This window comes from Callorhinus ursinus, unplaced genomic scaffold (assembly GCF_003265705.2).
Source record: "Callorhinus ursinus isolate GAN/ISIS: 27379988/994484 unplaced genomic scaffold, GSC_fseal_2.0 scaffold11, whole genome shotgun sequence".
Taxonomy (NCBI): domain Eukaryota; kingdom Metazoa; phylum Chordata; class Mammalia; order Carnivora; family Otariidae; genus Callorhinus; species Callorhinus ursinus.
The window spans coordinates 7936096-7957434 of record NW_027397073.1 but is presented as its reverse complement, the minus strand read 5'-3'; the positions used below and the strand labels follow the sequence as shown (position 1 = coordinate 7957434).

At 35.6% G+C, this 21339-nt stretch overlaps 1 protein-coding gene across 6 annotated transcripts in view; it reads left to right on the top strand.

Moving 5' to 3' along the window:
- CCDC102B (coiled-coil domain containing 102B) overlaps positions 1–21339 on the top strand; it is a 185686-nt gene that overhangs the window by 110744 nt on the left and 53603 nt on the right. For all 6 annotated transcript variants that reach the window (XM_025886902.2, XM_073898067.1, XM_073898068.1 and 3 more), the window contains one exon: positions 18933–19049. In XM_025886902.2, the coding sequence (XP_025742687.2) occupies positions 18933–19049 (117 nt within the window). The remainder of the gene's footprint in view (positions 1–18932; positions 19050–21339) is intronic.

Here is a 21339-nt window from a genome sequence, read left to right as displayed (position 1 = left end):
TCATCATTTACCCTAGGATTCATTCTTGGTGTTGTGAGTTGTGTGGGTTTAGAAAAATGTATAATAATAGGTATCCATCATTATGGTATCACACAGAGTATTTTTACTGTCACTGTTCTAAAAATCTGCTGTGTTCTGTCTGTTTATCCTTCCTTGCTCCCTTAACCCTTGGCAACCACTGATCTTTATATTGTCCCCATAGATTTGCCTCTTCCAGAATGTCATATAGTAACATCTTGGTTACTTGCAAAATTTAGCAGTTATGAATAAGGCTGCTATGAGCATTTGGGTGCAGGTTTTTGTGTGGTTTCCTTCTCTTTTCATTTAATTATTACCTCTGCTGAAATGAGTTCCTGCCTTAGATTATTTCATAGATCACGACCACCCTCTAGATAGCAGCATTCAAAGGAGAGGGTAGCAGCTCAGAGTAGGGCAAGTTACGTGGAAGGAACTCAGGTGAGCTCTTCTGATGGGAAGGGGCTATTCATGTGGTGGAGACTCAGAGCATCACTGACTCCTCTCCAGGGCTGTAGTGCATTCTAATTAGTATCAGTAGTTTTAATGAGGGTTAAGAAATTCTACATACAGAAGGCTCCTTTACCTGGTATTTTAACAGGGATCATATGGGAGGACTGAAAAGACACAGATGACAAACTGGAATAGAGACTATTCTTTAGGATGCACTTTAGAATGTGTAGTTGTCACATGAGGCAATTTTCCTTTGTAATACAATTCTGAAGTTGTGATCAAAGACAATGGAAGATATAATTATACATTCACATTAAAACTTCTTCTAATTTAGGTGAAATGAGGAGCCAGTGGAATCTCATAAGGGTTCTCCCATGGATAATCTGAACTTCAGAAAAAAAATAGTAAATAATCCTTTAATGTAGTTGTACTGAATTAGCAGAATCCATAGGATTCACCTGAAAGGAATTATATATATATACATATATATATACATATATATATACATATATATATGTATATATATATATATAATCTATCTCCAGGTCTCTTTTTGGACATTTTGATTTAATTAGTTAGGAGTGCTTATCATGTATCTGTACTTTTAGAATCTCATTATTCTGATATACACCGCAAATTAAGATCCGCTGCTGTAAAGCATTAGATCTCAGAGCAGGGTTGGGAGGACCATTGAGAGCCTCAAAACCGATTGCAATCTTTCATTTTATGTTACGGATCAGCTTTACTCATCACTGAGTACCCAGATATTTGATCAGATATTATTTTAGGTGTGTCTCTGAGGGTGTTTCTGGATGAGATTAACATTTGAATCAGTAGCAGATTGCTCTTCCTAATGTGGGTGGGCCTCATCTAATCAGCCAAAGGTGGGAATAGAACAAAAAGGCTGACCCTCCTGCAACTAAGAGGGAACTCCATCTGCTTGACTGTCTTCCAGCTAGGACATCCGTTTTTCTTGATTTCAGACTTGAACTGAAACATCAGCTCTTCCTGGGTCTCAAGCCTGTGGGACTCAGACTGGACCTCTACCATGGACTCTTCTGGTCCTCATGTCTTTAAGTTGGACTGGAACTTTCACCACTGGCTCTCCTTGGTCTCTTCAGCTTGCCAGCTGCAGAAATTGGGAATTGTCAGCCTCCATAAATCATGTGAGCCAATTCCTCATGATAAGTATCTTTATGGGGGGCGCCTGGGTGGCTCAGTTGGTTGAACGACTGCCTTCGGCTCAGGTCATGATCCTGGAGTCCCGGAATCAAGTCCCACATCGGGCTCCCTGCTCAGCGGGGAGTCTGCTTCTCCCTCTGACCCTCTTCCCTCTCGTGCTTTCTATCTCTCATTCTCTCTCCCTCTGAAATAAATAAATAAAAAAAATTAAAAAAAGTATCTTTATGGGAAAAAAAATAAAATGTAAAAATATATGGAAAGATTATAATGTAATACAAAACAAAATAAGAATGATATATATATTCTATTTGTTTCTCTGATGAACCCTGACTAATATACCAGCCTCACTGGAAACCCCATAGCTTAACCAGATCTACTCACTGCAAGTCCCGGTTTCTTTCCATCTGATGATCTGATACATGTAACTGAAACAGTTACATGTATTTCTAGTTAGTAACATAAATTATGAAATGGAATGTATACATTCCTTGTTTTTCATATTGACTGGTAGATTAACTTAAAAATAATTTGTGTATTGTAGAGAAGATACTGTGCTAAGAGAAAGATACTTGTGACTTGGTGATTTAGTGTTTTGAACTATATATACTGCTTTCAGTTCTCCTTCTCTGCAAAGACCGCTGTACAGACAAGCTGAAGAAGTTTCAGCTCCATGCCCCTGACATGGACCCCTTCTAGGACCTAGCAAGCCATCCTAGCAAGATGTAAATATGTTCATATATTTTTGTGTAATTTGCAAAAATAAGATCATTGAGCCTTACTTAAACCTCTACCTCTTTCCACTCTGCATTTGCCCCCAACACTCTAGTCCTCTTCTCTCTTGGACACAAAGTAGATGTGGAAATATTTGGGGTCTTACCAAGTTGAAATTGAATTGAGGATACATACAGTTTATATCTGGTGGAATATATTTTCGGATGTGTTTGTTATGTATACCTAGTTAGTATGGAAGTTCTCTCCTCTCAGAAACCTACTTGATACTTGTAAATGAAAATCATATAAAAGATAAATTTTGGGATACCTATCTTTGTGGGGTACAAGTTTCAAAAAGTGAATATTCCCAACAGCAAATAGGCTTGTGTGTTATCCTGTGAGCTTATTTATCCAAACTTATTTCACAAAAAACTGATCAACTATTCTGGAGGAAAGACTAAACCCTCTTTATTAAAAATGATGTTACATATAAAAAAATGATGTTACATAGTCACAGTCATAATAAAAGTGGATGACAGTGTACACACTCAAAAGTCTAGGAGAAATTTTTAGTTGTTATTTAGTAGTTATTCCTAGACCTTTATATTATTTGTCAGGATTTTGTGATATATTATGGTATATGTCAGCTTTCCAAAATTTGTGAATGTTGTTTCCTCGTTCTAAATAACTGTTTACTTTTATTCCTAATTGTGCTTTGTCCCCAGTTGTAAAAAAAAAAAATCGACTTCTGTCAAACCTGAATTTACTCATGTTCCTCTGCTTTCCCTTAGCTCAGCCTCCAAGGTTCCAGCAGATGGCTTTCTTCTGCATAGTGCGACGTCCTGGTGTCCACACTATTATTTTATTGATTATTATAAGTGCCTGCTTGCTTCTTATCTCTTCACCTAGACAATAATCACCTTCAGGACAGAGACACCTTTCACTACCCGAGTCTGACTCAGTGAGAAGCAGTCAAAAGACACTTGCAGTGGACTGAATGAGGGTGGGCAAACGTTTTAGGGCAAGGAAAGGAGAGTTGCTGGAGGATACCGACCGCTTGCTTTTGGCCTATTTTCCATTGTTCTGGCTCCCCCTCCCCTGCCGCTCTATAGAGATGGCTTTTGCTGATTCTACATATAGCACTGTTTACACAAAAAGACACAATGTCCCAAAGAAGAAAAGTGGATTGTCAGCTATTTGGTCGTGGGAAGGATTTGCACAGGTCAGGCTCTTATCTCCAAAGATTTCAAAAATGCCATATGTTAGGGGAGAGGAGGAATGCATTAACCAACTTCAAGTCACCAAATTAGTGAAAAATTATATAAGATGTAATGTTTCCAGAAGTAACTTATTTACATAAAAAGGAAACAGCATTGTATGCATTTTAGACTTAAATCATAAGTTTAAGTTCTATTTTAATATTGACCGAGAGTTTGGGAAGTATCAAATTCACTTTGAACCACAACCTCAATGTTAAGTAATGAAATACACAGAGATGTGAGTGAGTAGGCTTTTTAATTCTTCCTCAGATAGGGATGCCAATGAGACAAATTAAGAGGTGAAAGCTCATTTTGTGTTTCAGGTAGTTTCATTAAGAATGCTCCTAACAGAAGCTCTTAGCGATTTAAAATTAAAGCAGAAGGCATAATTGCTGTGATTCTTTCAAGGAAGTAATCTTTGCTCCTTACATATTTTTAACAGCTTTATTGCTATATAATTCACAGACTGCACAACTCATCCACTTAAAGAGTACAGTTCAGTGACCAGCGTATTCAGACTTGCGTGACCACCACCACAATCAACTTTAAAACATTTCATCAGTCCCAGAGAGAAACCTCTGTCCATTAGCATGGCCCTCCAACCACCACAGCTTTAGGTGATCACTAATCCAGTTGAACACTATAGATTTGCCAATTCTGGACATTTCATATAAATGGAATTTTGACTGGCTTCTTCCACTTTATGTTGGTTTTTGAATACAGCTTCTGTAATTTGCTCTCTCAGCCACTATCCCTGCCACAACTCAATAAAGACATAAACATTATGCTGATCTTTTTTTATGGAAACCTCAGAAAAAAATTATTAGGAGGTCTAATTACCCAAAATATACAAAGAACTCTTAAAATTCAATAGTAAGAACACAAACAACCTGATTTAAAAATGGGCCAAGAACTTAGACACTTTACTAAAGAAGATATACAGATGACAAATAAACATATGGAAAGATGCTCCACATCCTATATCATGAGGAAAATGAAAATTAAAACAACAGTAAGATACCACTGCACACCTAGGAAAATGGCCAAAATCCAGAACACTGACAACACCAAATGCTGACAAGGATGAGGAGCAACAGGAACTCTCATTCATTGCTGGCAGGAAAGCAGTATGGTAAATCTAGTTAGCAATGCTGGATTGTATATTTACAAGTTGCTGTAAGAATAGGGCTTTAGTATTTTCCCAAGAACAACAATAACAGCAATATGATAATTGTAGGAGGTGAAGGGTGTGTCAACTAACTTCATTGTGGTAAACATTTCACAATGTGTAAGAGTGTCAAATCATCCCATTGTACACCTTAAACTTACACAGTGTTGTATGTCAATTGTGTCTAAACTGGACAACATTTTTTTTTAAAAAAAGACCTTTAGGGGAGCCTGGGTAGTGCAGTCGGTTAAGTGTCAGACTCTTGGTTTTGGCTCAGGTCGTGATCTCAGGGTCGTGAGATCAAGCTGTGCATTGGGCTCGCACTCAGCGTGGAGCCTGCTTAAGTTTATCTCTCCCTCTGCCCCCCCGCCCCACACCGTTCTCTCCCTCTCCTCTCTCTCAAATAAACTAATCTCTTTAAAAAAAAAAAAGATCCTTAAAGGACATTTGATAGTTATAAATGATGGGGAAAAAAAGACTTTTTCTTCATTACTGGCTTTGAGCAATTGGATTTTGATATGTATTGATATAATCTTTAAATATCTTTCCACTTGAGTTTGTGGAATTTTCTGAATCTATGTATCTAGGCTTTTTATTAAATTTGGAAACTTTTGATCATTTTTTAAATATTTGTCCCCAACCCCTTCTCAGGGACTCCAATTACATCAAGCCACTTGAAGTTATCTTGGAGCTTGCTAATTAGCACCCACTGTAGTCCTGTTGTGGTGAGCTAATGGAAATATACTGGAGGGCTTTGAGAGAGGAAGTTTGGTTAGTGGGCTGTAGCTAGCACCTTGATCATTCCTGAGTTTTCAGATGGTCTTCTCTATGATTTGGTTATCAGTATTTGCTAACTAGCACAATGGAAGTTAGGCCTCTACCCTCCCATAGAGATCAGCAAAAGAGTGCTATCTCCTTCACGGGTACATTTCAAAGAGATGGTTCCCAGCTCCTAGAGAAAGACATGCCTGGATTATGAAGCTGGCAGGAGGCTGGAATAAGATTTATACCTCAAAGAGATTGAGAAGGAATTTACAATTGCCAGGTGTTTTCTTTCTTTCCTTCTTTTTTCTTTTTTTCAGGTGTTGTTTTCAAAAGAAACACTAAGAAAATGAAAAGTAAAGAGTATGTCATCACAAATAAAGCTGTCTAAAGTTTAATCAAGCAGAGGGGAACATTAAAGCCCTCTTGGTCATTTTTAATTCTATCATTTTTATTATTTCTGTGCAAGTTGCAATTGAATGATTTTGCTCTTCATTATGGGTCATCAGTTCCTATTTGTTTGCAAGACATGTAATTTTTGATTGGACTCCTGTCATTAGGAATTTTACCTTGTTGAATGGGTGCTGAATATTTTTAGATTTAAAAAAATATTTTTGAGCTTTTTTCTGTGACCTAATTCCATTACTTGGAGACATTTTTATCTTTTTTCTCGTGAAGCTTTTAAGTCTGGTTAGGTGAGAGCAGAGTAGCATTTAGTCTATGGTTATTTTTTCTACTGAGTCCAGAGGCAAAACCATTCTGAGTACTTCACGTAATGGGCGGTGAACTGTGAGGTTTATCTCTGGTAGTTGGAAATAAGAATTATTATTACTGGCCTTATTTCAATTGTAGGGATTATTTCTTTTAATCCTTTTGGGGTTAAGTTTCCTCAAAATTATGCTCTGGTCACCACCCTAGTGAGTACTTGGTAGACCTCCAGGGTTCTCCCTCTGCTTAGAACCCTTTTGGAACTGTTGCCCACACTAAGCCTCAACGCGCTTCGTTCCTAGCTTCACCTCAACTCCGAGGCCACCTTGCTTTTCCTTCCTAATCTATGAGTTGAAAATTCCCTCCAGGCAGTAAATGAGCAATTTTAGGGCTATTTTTCTTTGTTTTCCATTTCTTAGGAATTGCCTGATAATTAGTGTTTTTACAATAGTTGTTTGCTCTATTTTTCTTGCTATTTTAGTGGTTTCATGTTGGCAGATTTGGTTTCTGCTACTCTGTCCTGATCTGCAGTCACTATTGTTCTGACCATATATTAGAAGTATGTTCCATCCTGTTTCCCTTACATATGGCTTTTGAAAAAAGCAGTTAGTTTTTATTTAGAATGTGTTTTACATATGCTTTGTGAATGTTTTGGTTAGTCGTGATAACTTGTTTTAAATAATATTTGTATTAAATATATTTTATTTTCTGGATTAAAAAAAGTACAAAAGTTACTACCTTCTTTTAGGTAACATTTTATTTTTTTACATAATTTCTAACCTGTTAATCATTCTTCCTTTTGCTAATTTATCAAGAGACATATAATTTCAGTCTCTCACTTTCACATAATATTCACCCCGGAAAATTACACAGAATAAAATCTAGCTTACTCCTTTTCTGAAAAGCAAAGTAATTTGAAGTCCAGAAGTCTGATTGTCCAAGGTCAGAGAAGAGCTTTAGTAGGACCAGATCTAGAACACAACCTTCCTGATGTTTTTCTAGTATCCTTTTGACTACTCTGCTGTTACTCTTTTATAAAAAGGCTAGAAATTTTATTGGGAATCTGTGACTAAGAAGTACAATTTTTGTTGTTCTTGTTGTGATTTAGTACCTGAAATTGTTAGAAATGGGTAAATCAAAAGTTAAGAGGGGAAAAAACAATATCTTTAAATGCAACATGGAATAAAGGGAAGTGATTGATTTCCCTGTTCATCAATCATTGTGCAAAATAACTTCTTTCTATTGGTAAAACAAGTTTGTATAAACATCTCTTGACAAACATCCACACAAAGAACTGCACCTCATTGTACTCTTTTATTAGATGTTTTATCTAAAATATATACTAGTTAACTTCTTGATGAAGTACAAATTAAATTTCTCAGATGAACATTCTCTTCAAGTCATGATTAATCCTCCATTGACCAGTGTGATATTCTTTGATAACCTTGTGGATAAATCTGTTAAGAATAATAAATTATTCTTTGGGACTCTAATTGGCTTTCCCCTGGCCTTTGAGTGATTCTGTGGACAGAAATCAGCTATCAATAAAATGTATAACCTTGGATTATTGAAGCGAGTACTGAGCCTGCAGTTTAATGCAATTGGGAGTCAGGTAATATTACAGAATAGTGGTATTCAAAATGAATACTTTCCAATGGACACAATAGAAATGTGTTACTTTTCATACTCATGATTTATAATCTTACGACTTGATTTATCTCTTGGATGAACTACTGTTCGTATTCATCCACACCCTCACAACCACATATAGAAGAAAAAAGTCACCTCCTGTAACATGTATATTACATGGTTTCTATATGAAAATCTAATGTCTTTAATAGGTACAGGTTCTGGACCTGAATTACTAACAGACAAAAGATTGTAGATTAATAGATCCTGTACTTTAAGATAAGCCAGAGTTGGGCAACTTTCCAAGTATGCTCATGCACAGGGGTAAGAGATTTTACAAGCTGAGGGACTGTTATTTTTTAAGCTTTTTACTATAGAAGATCTCAACTATATACAAAAACAGAAATAATACTATCATGAACCCCAGTTTTTCCATCAGCTATATTTAATAATGATTATCTCTTGGCTAATCATTTTTACCCATACCAAATCCATCCACATTACAACTATGTATTATTCTATCTGGACCTATTTCTATATGTATCTCAAAACATAAGGACTCTTGTTAAACATAGCAATACCATTTTGAAACCTAAAAAATTAACAATAATTTGCTAATATCAAATATTTGGTGTTCAAATTTCCAGTTTTCTAAGAAATGTCGATTTTGTTTTCACAGTTTACTTAATTGAATCAAAAATCAAATAAAGCTTAGGAATTTTAATCGAATGTCTTTTTAAGTGCACTTTAATATGAAGGTTTTTTTGTGCAACTTTTTTTTCCTTATAATTTGCTTGTTTTTTAAAAAATAAGTTATTTATCTTTTAGGATTCTTTCTGGATTCTGTAGATTGCATTTATACATTGTATGGTTTAATATGGTTTAATATGTTACTCTGTCTTCTGTATTTCCTATTAAATGTTAGTTGGATCAGGAGGTATGATTTGATTCAGTTTCAAGACTGTCTCCTAGATAATATGTTCTTCATTAGAAAGCACGTGGTGTTCGTTTGTTTCTTTGTGGTGCTGATAGACTGGTGCTCATTCCATTAATTAGGAGTTGCAAAATTGTGATATTCTAATTATATTATTTCTTCTGAAGTTATTTGGAACTTTTTTTTAAGATTTTATTTATTTTTTTGACACAGAGAGAGTGAGCACAAACAGGGGAAGTGGCAGGCAGAGAGAATGGGAGAAGCAGCCTCCCTGCTGAGCAGAGAGCCTGATGTGGGACTCCATCCCCAGACTCTGGGATCATGACCTGAGCAGAGGGCAGACACCTAGCCAACTGAGCCCCCCAGGGACCCCTATTTGGAACATTTAAATAAAAAAAAAACTTCCTCTCTGGGGCACCTGGCTGACTCAGTTGTTGTAGTGTGCAACTCTTGATCTGGGGGTTGTGAGTTCAAGTGCCACATTGGATGCAGAGATTACTTAAAAAAATATATATATATATTTTTTTTTTTTAAAGAACTTCCTCTCATACAGTATTTTGTTCATTTAGACATAGTTGGGATACAGGTAGATTACTTTCCCCTTTCTTTACCAATTTACAAAATAATGAATTGGATCCCTAGTATTCCCCAGTATTAAATTAGGTTTTTAAAGTATTATTATAAATTCATGAATTTAAACTTATTGGATGTTTTTTATAGTACCTGTTCTTATCATCCTTAATGATATTCAAAAGGTAGCATATTGAGAGAGTGAAACTTTTTTTATATTAGCAACTGAGAATATTTGATGAAATCCCGGTAATCTTTTATAGTTTACTTACTCTATGGCATGGCAAGATATATACTCAACGGTATGACTCATCTTCAAAGACTCCTGGTTCTTATAACAGGAAATATCTTAACACCACAGTCTGTGTATGGATGAGTGCATTGCTGTACTGAAGGGCACTATTTCAGGCAATTTTAGTCGAAAAAAAATGGAAAATTTATAATATGTTACATCCTTGTCACTCTGCTCAGTCAGTTTCTGATACCCTTTTTAATATTTTATCTTGATTACTTTTGGATTTTTAGCATCTTATTTCTTTTTACCTTATCTCTTAGGGCATTATCTGTTGCATTTACTTGCTCTTATGTTCCTTAGAGCTTATTCTGAAATACTTTTTCTTTTCTTTCTAATTTTTTTCCTATTACTGTAACATTTCTGAGTTTCTCTAATTCCTGGGTGTGTTGGTCTTTCATATTATATATAATTTTATTATTTTTGTTTAGGTCACAGTGAAAACTTTGACTCTTGTTTTCTTTTTCTCTAGTGGGCGTGTATTTCTAGAATGTCCTCATTATCTGTAGCATACTTTTCATTGTCTGTAAGAGCATCATTCTGTTCATTCTTTTGTCTTTATAATAACATTACATATGATTCAACTATGATCCTTTTCTGTTACTCATTCTTACATAGATTTAGGTTTTTTTATACTTATAATAGAAAGAGAGTGGATGAAGAAGTGTTTTCTAGCTTCACCTAGAGCTCACTACTCAGTATTTGTGTAAAGTGCCCTAAATTTATGACTTTTTCTTGTCCTTTCGAAAACCCCCTGACTCTGTTCCCTAACTGATTTATCTGGATCACTCTGCCTTTATTGCCACTGTTCATATGGATTCTATTCTCAGCATTTCCTGCTTTAGTTCATTCAGGTTTGTTTTTTTTTTTTTTTTTTAAGATTTCATTTATTTATTAGAGAGAGAGAGAGAGCAGGGGCAGAGAGGGAGGGAGAGAGAGAATTTCAAGTGGACTCAATGCTGAATAGGGAACCCAATATAGGGCTCGATCCCATGACCCTGAGATCATGACCTGAGCTGAAATCAAGAGTCAGACCACTTAACTGACTGAGCCACCCAGGTGCCCCTAGAATGTGTTTTTAAAGGAAGTTTTGTCGGGGTGCCTGGGTGGCTCAGATGGTTAGGCGTCTGCCTTCGGCTCAGGTCATGATCCCAGGGTCCTGGGATCAAGCCCCACATCGGGCTCCCGGCTCAGCGGGGAGCCTGCTTCTCCCTCTCTCTCTCCCCCTGCTCATGCTCTCTATCTCTGTGTCTCAAATGAATAAATAAAATCTTTAAAAAAAAATAAAGGAAGTTTTGTCTGTTTTTGTCTTTGAAAGTATACAGGATATAGATTGTTTGTTGCACTTTGGACTTCAGTGTGAGCCTCTTGCACTCACTCACCAATTAGAATGTGTAAAACTCCCTTAGTTTCATCTACTGTTTTCACATTGACCTGACACACTTTCAGGGCAGGTGTGCTGTCAATTTTGTTCTCCTGTTCTCAGGGAATGTTGCTCCCATTTAATTTTCTCAAACAGATGCTGCTATTCTGCAGTACTTGAAGCTGAGTAGATTGTCTTAACACACCTGTATCTTAGGGTTTGTAGGGAAAATTTGTTACCTCATTTTGCTGTAGGCCTCCATAGGTTTTAATTTTGTTATTGTCATTGCTCTGCCTGTTTTCATGGAGAGGTTTGCAGACCCTAAAAGGACTACCACCACCACACCACTGCCATCTTCCCACAGGTCCCACCGGGATAGTTATATGGATTTCAACTTCAGATTCCCAAACTTTCATATGTGTTCTTCAAAAATCCATTTGCCTAAAGAACTTTGTACTTTTCAAGTGAGTTCTCTTTTCCCACATTACCCTCCATCTACTTCTCAAATGAAAGTCATGCTTATCTCCCAACCCAAGTGTGATTTTAGAACATTTTACCAGAGTGGGGAAAATGCAGGAGTACCAAACATAGAGATATTTTGAAATATTGGTGTTGAGAAACCAACTAATCAATGGATCACAAAACCTTTGTCATTTCAAGTCATTTATGATTTTCTTTTCCACAAAAATACTGGAATAGGACCTAATAGGTTGGTCAGTTTATAGATAATAAAAAATTAATTTTGATGTAAGATCAAAAGTGGCTTTGTCACTTAAAAGATATTAAAAAACAACACAAGCAATGCCTTTGCTATAACAAAACATCTTCCATTTCTATTAACATGTCATCAACTTTCTTAGTGCCTACATTTAAAAAAAGAATATAGAAAACTGACGATAATTCTTATTTCATTCTATCAATAAGTAATTTCATCCATGGATACACAAGCTAATTGAAAAAACGTATCTATCCATCTCATTAAGAAATGCATTTCCAGTAAATGATTAGTTTATATTTAATAATTACTTATCACAATATGTGCTATTTTGTCTTGTTTTTAAGCAACCATGTACCCATAATAATTGTAGAGATAATTCAATCCAAAGAAACTTTTTAACATTTGGAGCCTTACAGTCACAATATATACATACATATTTTATATATGTATTTTTATTGCATTTTATTGATTAGAAACATTTTCAAATATAAACATGTTACAGTATGATCTGGGGAAGGTAGAACAGAAATAAAAATTCAAGAAATAAAATTAATACAAATTTTTGAATAGATGATAGGTCACATTTCTGTGATTTTTTGATGTTAAGATTCAGTAAAATGTGATGCAACCATTTTATTTAAAATATTTAAAATTCAGCAGAAATTTCATTTTTTGAATCTAAATAAATATACTATTTAGTCAAATCTTTTAAAAAAGTAAAGGATACACCAGCATGAGAGCAAAAGTTTAAAAACCACTAAGATTAGTTAGTGTTTTTATTTTGACTTGAGAATAGAAGAAAATTTGTTTTAATCATAGTTAAACATTGTTTTGTGTTTTTACAACCATTCTTAAAGGTTGAGGGAGGAAATTAGGTAAAGTTTAGTTTAAATAATTTTGGCTAAAATTTTTGTAGCTATGATAAATTTTGGAGGCTTCTCTGTGCACTTAGAGTTAATTAAAATTACTTGGAACCTTAACCTTGTTGTTAGCTATCCCTGGGTCCACTGCATTTTGGGTCACTTTCTATTTGGGCACATTTCCTCCTTACTTTCCTCACCTTTCATAAGAATATGGTATAGCCACCAGAACCTGCCTAACTGCTAACACCTTGGTCTTAGATTCCGTGCTATTTGATATTCAATACTTATTCCAAGAGGCAAATTATACATTTGTACATCAACATGAAGGCAGTGGGAAGAGCCGTTGCAGTGTGTCAACCAGCATCAGTTTGATTTACATTACCAAAAAAATGACAACTTTCAGTGTGAAGAAGAGATTTTGGGGGTACAGCTATTGAGGAAACTTCTATGAGTTGGCCATGGTAATCCGGAAAGAAATAATCAGGTGTCCTAAGTTTGTTTGGGGGATATGGAGAGTTGAGAAATATACAAATGAAAGAAATTGTGATGCTTGGTGATTCAGTGAATGTTGGAAATGCATGGGGATGCTAGGGGGTTAGAGAGAAGGAGAAGTTATGGATTTCTGACCTTATCTATGGGATTGCCTTTCACCAAAGAGGGCATATCATGAGGAAAAGAACCTGAGAGGAAATGACGATGTATTCAATACTGAGTATACTGAGCTTGAGGTAGGAATGTTTGGTGGGATTTGGGATTTATGAGTGCAAGAAAGAAATGTGAACAATGAACAGTAAGATGATGGTGGAAGCCATGGGAGTAAATGGGATCCCCGAGTGTTGGTATATTGAAAGAAACAAAAGACGGTTTGGAGGATTAGCACCAGGTAAGGCAGACAGAGAAAGGGAAACTGCAAAGAAAGAAGACCTTTCTTCTCATGAACCAGAATAAAAGAGTGCTTGAACAAAGGCACTGTTAACAATAATCAATTTCTGCCAAGGATTCAAGTTAAGGACAAAGTTGACTATTGTGTGTTGGGAAGTATTGGGAATGGGGGTAGCAAAAGCCAATGGAGGAATGAGTTAGAGGGGAACATGGGGAAAACGTGAATGTAAGTAAGCAGTCTTCCAAGGCACTTGAAAGTAAGAGAAAACAGAGCTGGAGTGGAAACTCCAAAACCAGAAAAGAGGTTGGGGGTGGGAGGTGGGGAGAGAGAGAGAGAAGAGAGAGAGAGAAAGATCTCCTACACTTGATCTCTCAAACTTCGCTTTCCAACCTAAATGGAAACTACACGCAACTAAATGTTGATGAGGGAGAAACCAAGAGATCGTGAAAATCCAGGAGAGGAACAGTTCTATTTTTTTTATTAGTCACCATACCGTTCATCATTAGTTTTTGATGTAGTGATCCATGATTCATTGTTTGTGTATAACACCCAGTGCTCCACGCAATACGTGCCCTCCTTGATACCCATCACTGGGCTAACCCATCCCCCCTTCCCCCCTCCCCTCTAGAACCCTCAGTTTGTTTCTCAGAATCGATCGTCTCTCCTGGTTCGTTTTCCCCTCCAATTCCCCCCCTTCATTTTTCCCTTCCTTCTCCTAGTGTCCTCCATGCTATTCCTTCTGTTCCACAAATAAGTGAAACCAGGAGAGGAACAATTCTTTGAGTTTAGCCAAGTACCCCAAAGGTACCAAATCCTGACTGCAAATGGAATGATTAGTGTTTGACTCTAGGAAGGGTATTTAAGTTCTTTAACAAGAGGAAAGAAGGAAAGATTTGTAGAGATGCATGAAAATTTGTAAATTACGTTACAAGAAGTTGAAGATCTTTCCTATGTATAGCTTTTCTGCTTTTCCATGAATGAAACTGCAAGGTCGTTTGTTGAGAGTTGTGGGAGAAATCATGGGTTTGGTGTTTAAAGAGATTGAATTATGTTGTATTAATAATATTGATGTAAATATTGAACACAATATTTTACAAAAGCTAGATCTTTGGGATAAGCAATAACGACCTAATCATCTTAGATTATTTTGAAGGATAAAATGTGAGGCAAGATCAAAATAACAGGATGTCTTAGATTATATTTTTGTGCCATTTTTGAAATGAAATTTTCTTTTCCTACTTGATCTGAGTAAGAAAATATTTTTATTTGTAAATTACACAATATTTTTATTTTCCAGAATCATCTTCAAAACGACTTTCCATTCCATGCTAATTTGAATGTAGGAGGATAAATATTTACATATAGTGTTGCTAATTTTCCAGAAGCAAATTATGGCAAATATTTCTGAAGTCAGAGATGTGACAAGTTGCCTGGTTTAACCTTTCACAACTACTGCAGTATGAAAAGAGGAATTTTAAAGAGGAATTTTGGAATTATATTATGATGCAATTTCAGAAAAAAAAAGTCTTACAAGAGACTATACTTAAATAATTATTAAATAAAAGGACCTGAACTTGGAAAATGCTTTCTGATGCTGACGCATTCACTTCCTCAGGTACCTTCTATTTCTGTCACTTTCAATTTAAGTAATGTGATATATCACCTGTGGATGACATTCATAATTCTGCTAAATGAATAATCTTTAACATCTACACATCTACAGCTTTCAACTTTTCAGCTGCTGATTAGATTTTAGTTATAACTCCAATGATCTGAATCTGAGGTTGAATAGGGTAAAGTGGCAAAATTAAGGTGATTTTGAGTCCAAAGTATAATTTTAAAATGATCAAAATAACTCCAATTTTCATAAGGAAAATTATAGTTGTTTTATTAACTGGCCATCGGGTTTTTTTTTTCCTGTTATATTGTTTCAGTTGCCTTCACTGTACAATATTTCATTTACTGTTTTTATCTTTATTTTTTGCTGTTTCCTGCGTGGAGTGTATAGGAACAGTGAGGAGGCCAGAGTGACTGATAGAATAAGGGGTAGGAGAAGAGCATTGAGGGGTTCCGGGACCAGGCAGATGGTAAGGACTTTGACTTATACTCTGAATGGATTGGGTGGCCACTGGAAATATTTGAGCAGCTGAGTTACATGATTTGAATTACTTTGTAAATGCTTTATTTGACTGCTGTTTTGGGAAAGGGACTACAGAGCTACACAGAGAAGCAGAGATTATGGCAGCTATTAAAATAACTGATGTGAGAGACCATGGTGGTGTTTGATCAGGGCAGTAGTAGTTAGAGGTAGAGAAGTGGTTGGATTTATTATATATTTTGAAAGCAAAATTGAATTATTTTGATTTTAGTTTGGATATGATATGTCAGAGAAAGAAAGGAGTTAAAAATAAATCCAGTATCTTTGTCCTGATCAAAGGGAAGGATAGAGTTGATACTTACTGAAATGGCAAAGACTGTCAGAGAAACTGGTTTAGGGGAGTTCTTAATTTGTCTTTGTAACGTGCTAAGTGTGGGATACCTATAGAAGTGACAAGTAGGAAGTTGAGTCCGAAGTTCACAAAGGAGACCTACAGGATGGAACTAGACATTTGGAGATTGTCAGAATTTTGACTAGTATGCAATGCTATGGGTGCACATCATCTGTCCAAAGGAGTGAATTCATCAAGCGAACAGGTCCAAGAACTGGAGCTTTGACACACTTCAACCTCTGACTGTATTTTCCAACATTTTTAGCAAACTTTTCTAAAGGAAGGGATTACTAGACACATTTTAAAATGTTTCTTTTATTGTTCTTTGAAATTTTGAAATTGTTCTGTCCTTAATTTATGAGTGCAATATATATTCATTTTTTCCAAACATAATGATTAGATTTTTAATTACATTTTCTTTCATATCTTAAAATATACCATTCATCTGTCTTTTTTTTTTTTGCTATCAGACATTGTGTTTTTGAATCTTGGCTATTTTATTCATGTTCTTGGTTTCTTCACATGTCCAGAGATCCTTGATTTTCCACTGTCAGCAAAAAATGAAAATGGAATTATTTTAGGTAATTGGTGTGGATTTCCCATACTGCTATGTATGAAAATTTATTTTCCTGCCTCCTCTCTCCTTTGTGTGGTAACATTGATTGCAGTCCTATTGACAGTGAGAGAGCTTATTGATTGATCTGATTCTCTGAGAATTAATGGTCATGATTTCAGAAGTTAAACTAAGGGCATTCAATTACCCGAATGAGTTGGATTTTACTTTGGTGAACTCAAACCAAAACCTGATGCTTTGATTGCTTTGATCTTATCCTTGCAATTCATTATTTTCTTTAGCAAAGTGACTTCTATTTTATTTTATTTTATTTTAGCCAGAGATGAATGCCACATTGGAAGGTGGGGTGAAACATGCATAGACTTTGACTGAACCCCATGGTATTGTGTCCTGTTCCACACTTGCCTTCCATGGTGCGTTCTCCAGGTTACTACCTCTGAACAAGGAGCCTCTCTGTACTTGGCATATCAGCCCCCAACACCGTTGTAGTCCATTTCTAGCATGTGGCTATAAGCTTTTTGCCTTTCAGTAAGCTATACAATGGCTTTTATCTTTATAATTATAGATGTAGCTAGCTGCTGGTTTATGATTAAGAACTCAGGTAATGAATTTGGCAAGAACATCCTTAAAATGTGCTTCTTCCAATTACTAGCTTTGTGAATTTGGGGAAGTTACTTAAGCCTAGTAAAAATACGGCTTATTTTTCTTTAAGGTAAAGATAGTACCTAACACAGGATTACTCTACCTTTAACTAAGGAAATATATATCAAGTCCAGTTCCTAGAGACTAGTACATACTTAATATTACTATTAACAATGGTAATGTTATGAGTAATATTTTTAATGATAAATAGTATAATGTTTGCTTGTATTTTCTAATTTATTGTGGGATTACTTACAAATTATATAAATTCTGAAAATATTTACCTACATATTTTAGGGGAAAATATAAGTTAACAAAACAAACATATGTGTGTGTATTACACATTATATAGGTTTATCAAAATTTGTGTTTCTGCTGAAAACTATAAGAACAGGTAGGGGGAAAATTACTGTGCATTTCCAGGATTTTTCTCACATTCCTATGTTTCTTTTTATAGATAATTTTTTAGAGCAGTTTTAGATTCACAGCAAAATTGAGTGGAAGATACATACATTCCCCGTATGCTCCCTGTCTCCACTTAAGCACACCTTTCTCTATTATCTGTGTCCTCCGCCATAGTGGTACATTTGTGACAAGTGATGAACCGACACTGACACATCACTGTCCATAGTTTACCTTAGAGTGCACTCTTGGTGTTGTGCATTCTCTGGGTTTAGACAAATGTATAATGACATGTATCCACCAGTGATATACCAAATAGTTTTGCTTCCCTAAAAATCTCTGTGCTCCACCTATTCATCTCTTCCTCCCTGCAGCCCTGAAAACCACTGATTTTATATTTTCTCCATGGTTTTGCCTTTTCCAGAATGTCACATAATTAGAATTATACAGTAAGTAGCCTTTTCAGATTGGCTTCTTTCACTTAGTAATATATATTTAAGTTTCCTCCATGTCTTTTCTTGGCTTTTTAGTGCTGAATAATATTCCATTATCTGGATATGCCATAGTTTATTTATCCTGTTTTGCTGTTAATTTATTGGCATCTTTAATAAACATATTTTTACCAGGTCTAGCATTGTATAGATGTATTTTTCCATTGCCCAAGTTTGCCTCTGTTATAATCTATATACTCCTTAGACTTCATAAAAAATAGACATTAAATAGGATTACAAAGGGTCCTGTATTACAGATATTCAAGACTGTAAGATCGGTATTAATTGGGGCACCTGGGTGGCTCAGTCATTAAGCGTCTGCCTTTTGCTCAGGTCATTGTCTCAGGGTCCTGGGATCGAGCCCCACATTGGGCTCCCTGCTTGGCAGGAAGCCTGCTTCTCCCTCTCCCACTCCCCCTGCTTGTGTTCCCTCTCTCACTGTGTCTCTCTCTCTCTCTGTCAAATAAATAAGTAAAATCTTAAAAAAAAAATCAGTTGGATTTGTTTAGAATCCAGTTGTTCAATTACCAGGATTCTTTGTGGTAACCAAGTTTTGGCCAATTTTTTCAATTGATGAGTTTGAATTTATGGAAATTTGCTGATTTGTTTTCTAATAACCAAGAATTTTTCAAATATAAGAAATAAATGGTTTAACTACATTAATTACCACAGCAACAATAAAACCTGCCAGAATGCACATAAAAAACAAATGAACAAAAAACTAAACTAAACTAAAAGCAAAACGAAAGACTAATGTGGATTATCCTGGAGCCAGCCTTTGGAGCATCATGTGATTATAATTTTAACCTTTTTTTTTTTTTCAGTTTAACATTATTCCTGGTCAGCATGAAAATGAAATGGAAGAACTATCAGGAGATATAAAGGAAGAATCAAAATCTCAAAACAGCAAGGATAGACTGATCTTCCAGTTAAGAGCTGAGGTAAGATATTGGATAAAGATTATAATGCCAAAACATACCTGAAGATTATTAAGTGATATACTATTTTAAGAAGTATAACAGAGGCATCGTTGGTTACTTTATGAAGAAGGATGCTACTGAAAATCAAAAATAATATAATCAGTTAATATATGACTTAAAATGCTATGGGATGATACTGACTCATCACTAGATTGGAATTATCTGACTATTATAAAGACAAAATATTTGATGAAAAAACCACCTTATAGCCAATACAATTCTAGCTGTGAGTAAATACTTACTAAAGGTTCAGTTGGCTGCTGGATCTAATGTGTTAAGTTATCGTAAGGACCAATGACTTACAAATGTGTAGCATGCAGTTTCTGGTGGAATTAACACAGCTGTTGGCAGCTAGCAACAGTGAGAGACAAGGCAGGGTGACCTCACTCTTGTGAGTTAATTCATTTCTTAGGTATGGCACATAAAATGGTGGGAACATTTATTTCCAACACTTCTACCGCAGTCACCACCAGAAGAATTTTCACAGATTGTAAATTCTGTTTTCTCTGTCATGTTAATAAAGGAGGAATTATTGTTCTTATAGATAGAGGATTGAATTATTTGCACTGCATAGAAAATAGTGTTAGTGCCCTAAAAGTGGGAAATCATAAATTACTTATTTTGTATCATAATCCTGGAAGAATGTCTTGGATACCCGTGTGTAGGAGCAATTCAGGAAATGTAGGCTGGGAGGAAGGAGATTTGTATTAGATGGTTTCTTCTTTATAAAGATCTGTAAAGACTGAACTCACACTACAGTATATTTTTATATCAGAAGAACATAGTGCAGTGGAAAATGCATAAATCATAGATTTTGGAGCCAGGAGCAGCTCCATTACTGATTACTTTATTCTGGTCAACTCCTTATGCCTCTCTAAGTTTCAGTTTACAGATTGATTGAAATAATGGAAGTAAGAATAATAAAAGTCATCACATGGGATTTTTGAAAAGCTCACACACTGCAAGGGAAAACTTGCCAGAGGCAGCATGCCTTGATTTAGGGAGTTCCACTAAGTTGTTAAGGAGAAATAGCTCTTCCTGATTGCATCAGCACTGTTCCTTGCCCTCTCTTCCATGAGTCACGTGAAGGGATGGTGGGTAAGGAAAGGCATATGGAGAGATCCGTTAAGAGAAAGGCTGATGTTTGTTTCAATGAAACAATTCTTCCTACCAGTTAGGTCAAAAGGGAAAATAGTGGTTTGTGTGATGGCTGTTTTCTAAAAGGAATCAAACCATCAGGAGAGGCGCCACCTTTTCTTGGTCCTGAGATCTGAGAACATCTTACATTAAGCTTTGCACATCATGTATAAAAGCTTACCTAGCAGTTAGAGATAAAAACAGAAAAAGACACATCTGGATATTTATTATAACTCTCCTGAAAAGCCGAGGACATGATCTTAACATCATCATTTTTAGATGCACTGGGAGCCATAGCAACATAGGATCTCTGATGTACAATTTTTTAGTTTGATTTAGTAAAAAGTTCAGAGACTCATTTATTAATTATGTGGCCTTGTATTAGGTGTTTCATATCGATACAGCTCAACTATGTTTCTTAGATTAGGATTCAAACCTTTTATCCACCAAAAGGTAATCTCCCACAAGACACTCAAGTACTATGATATATGATTTTATGATTAAAAATTCTTAATAGAGGACTGAAAGCTGAAAGCAAATGAAAGACATGAATTGGCTATGTGCACGTAAGTGGTATATTCAATTGGATTACATTTCAGAAAGAAAACTTTGTTCAAAAGAAAACAAATAAAATATTAACTAAAATACTGAGATTCTTAATAGAAACAATGAGCTTGTGTGTGTGTGTGTGTGTGTGTGTGGTATATATGAGCATATATGTGTTCATTTCAGTTTTAAATTAGGATAGAAGCTTTTTTCTTTCCTTAGAAAAGAAGACAAATAATCACTCTGTGTTGGCATTATTGTTTTACACTGGCTATGTTTAGGTGTCTAAAATCGTATCATAATGTGTAATATGTTTTCATAAAAGCCATTGAGTGATTGTACCATACCTTAATTCAAGTATAACCTATTTCTAAATATCAGGTTTTTGGAGTGACTGGGTGGCTCAGTCAGTTAAGTGTCTGCCTTTGGCTCAGGTCATGATCCCAAGGTCCTGGGATTGAGCCCCATCTCAGACTCCCTGTTCAGAGGGGAGTCTGCTTCTCCCTTTCCCTCTGCCGCTCCCCCCCAACCGATTCTGCTATCTCAAATAAATAAATAAAATCTTAAA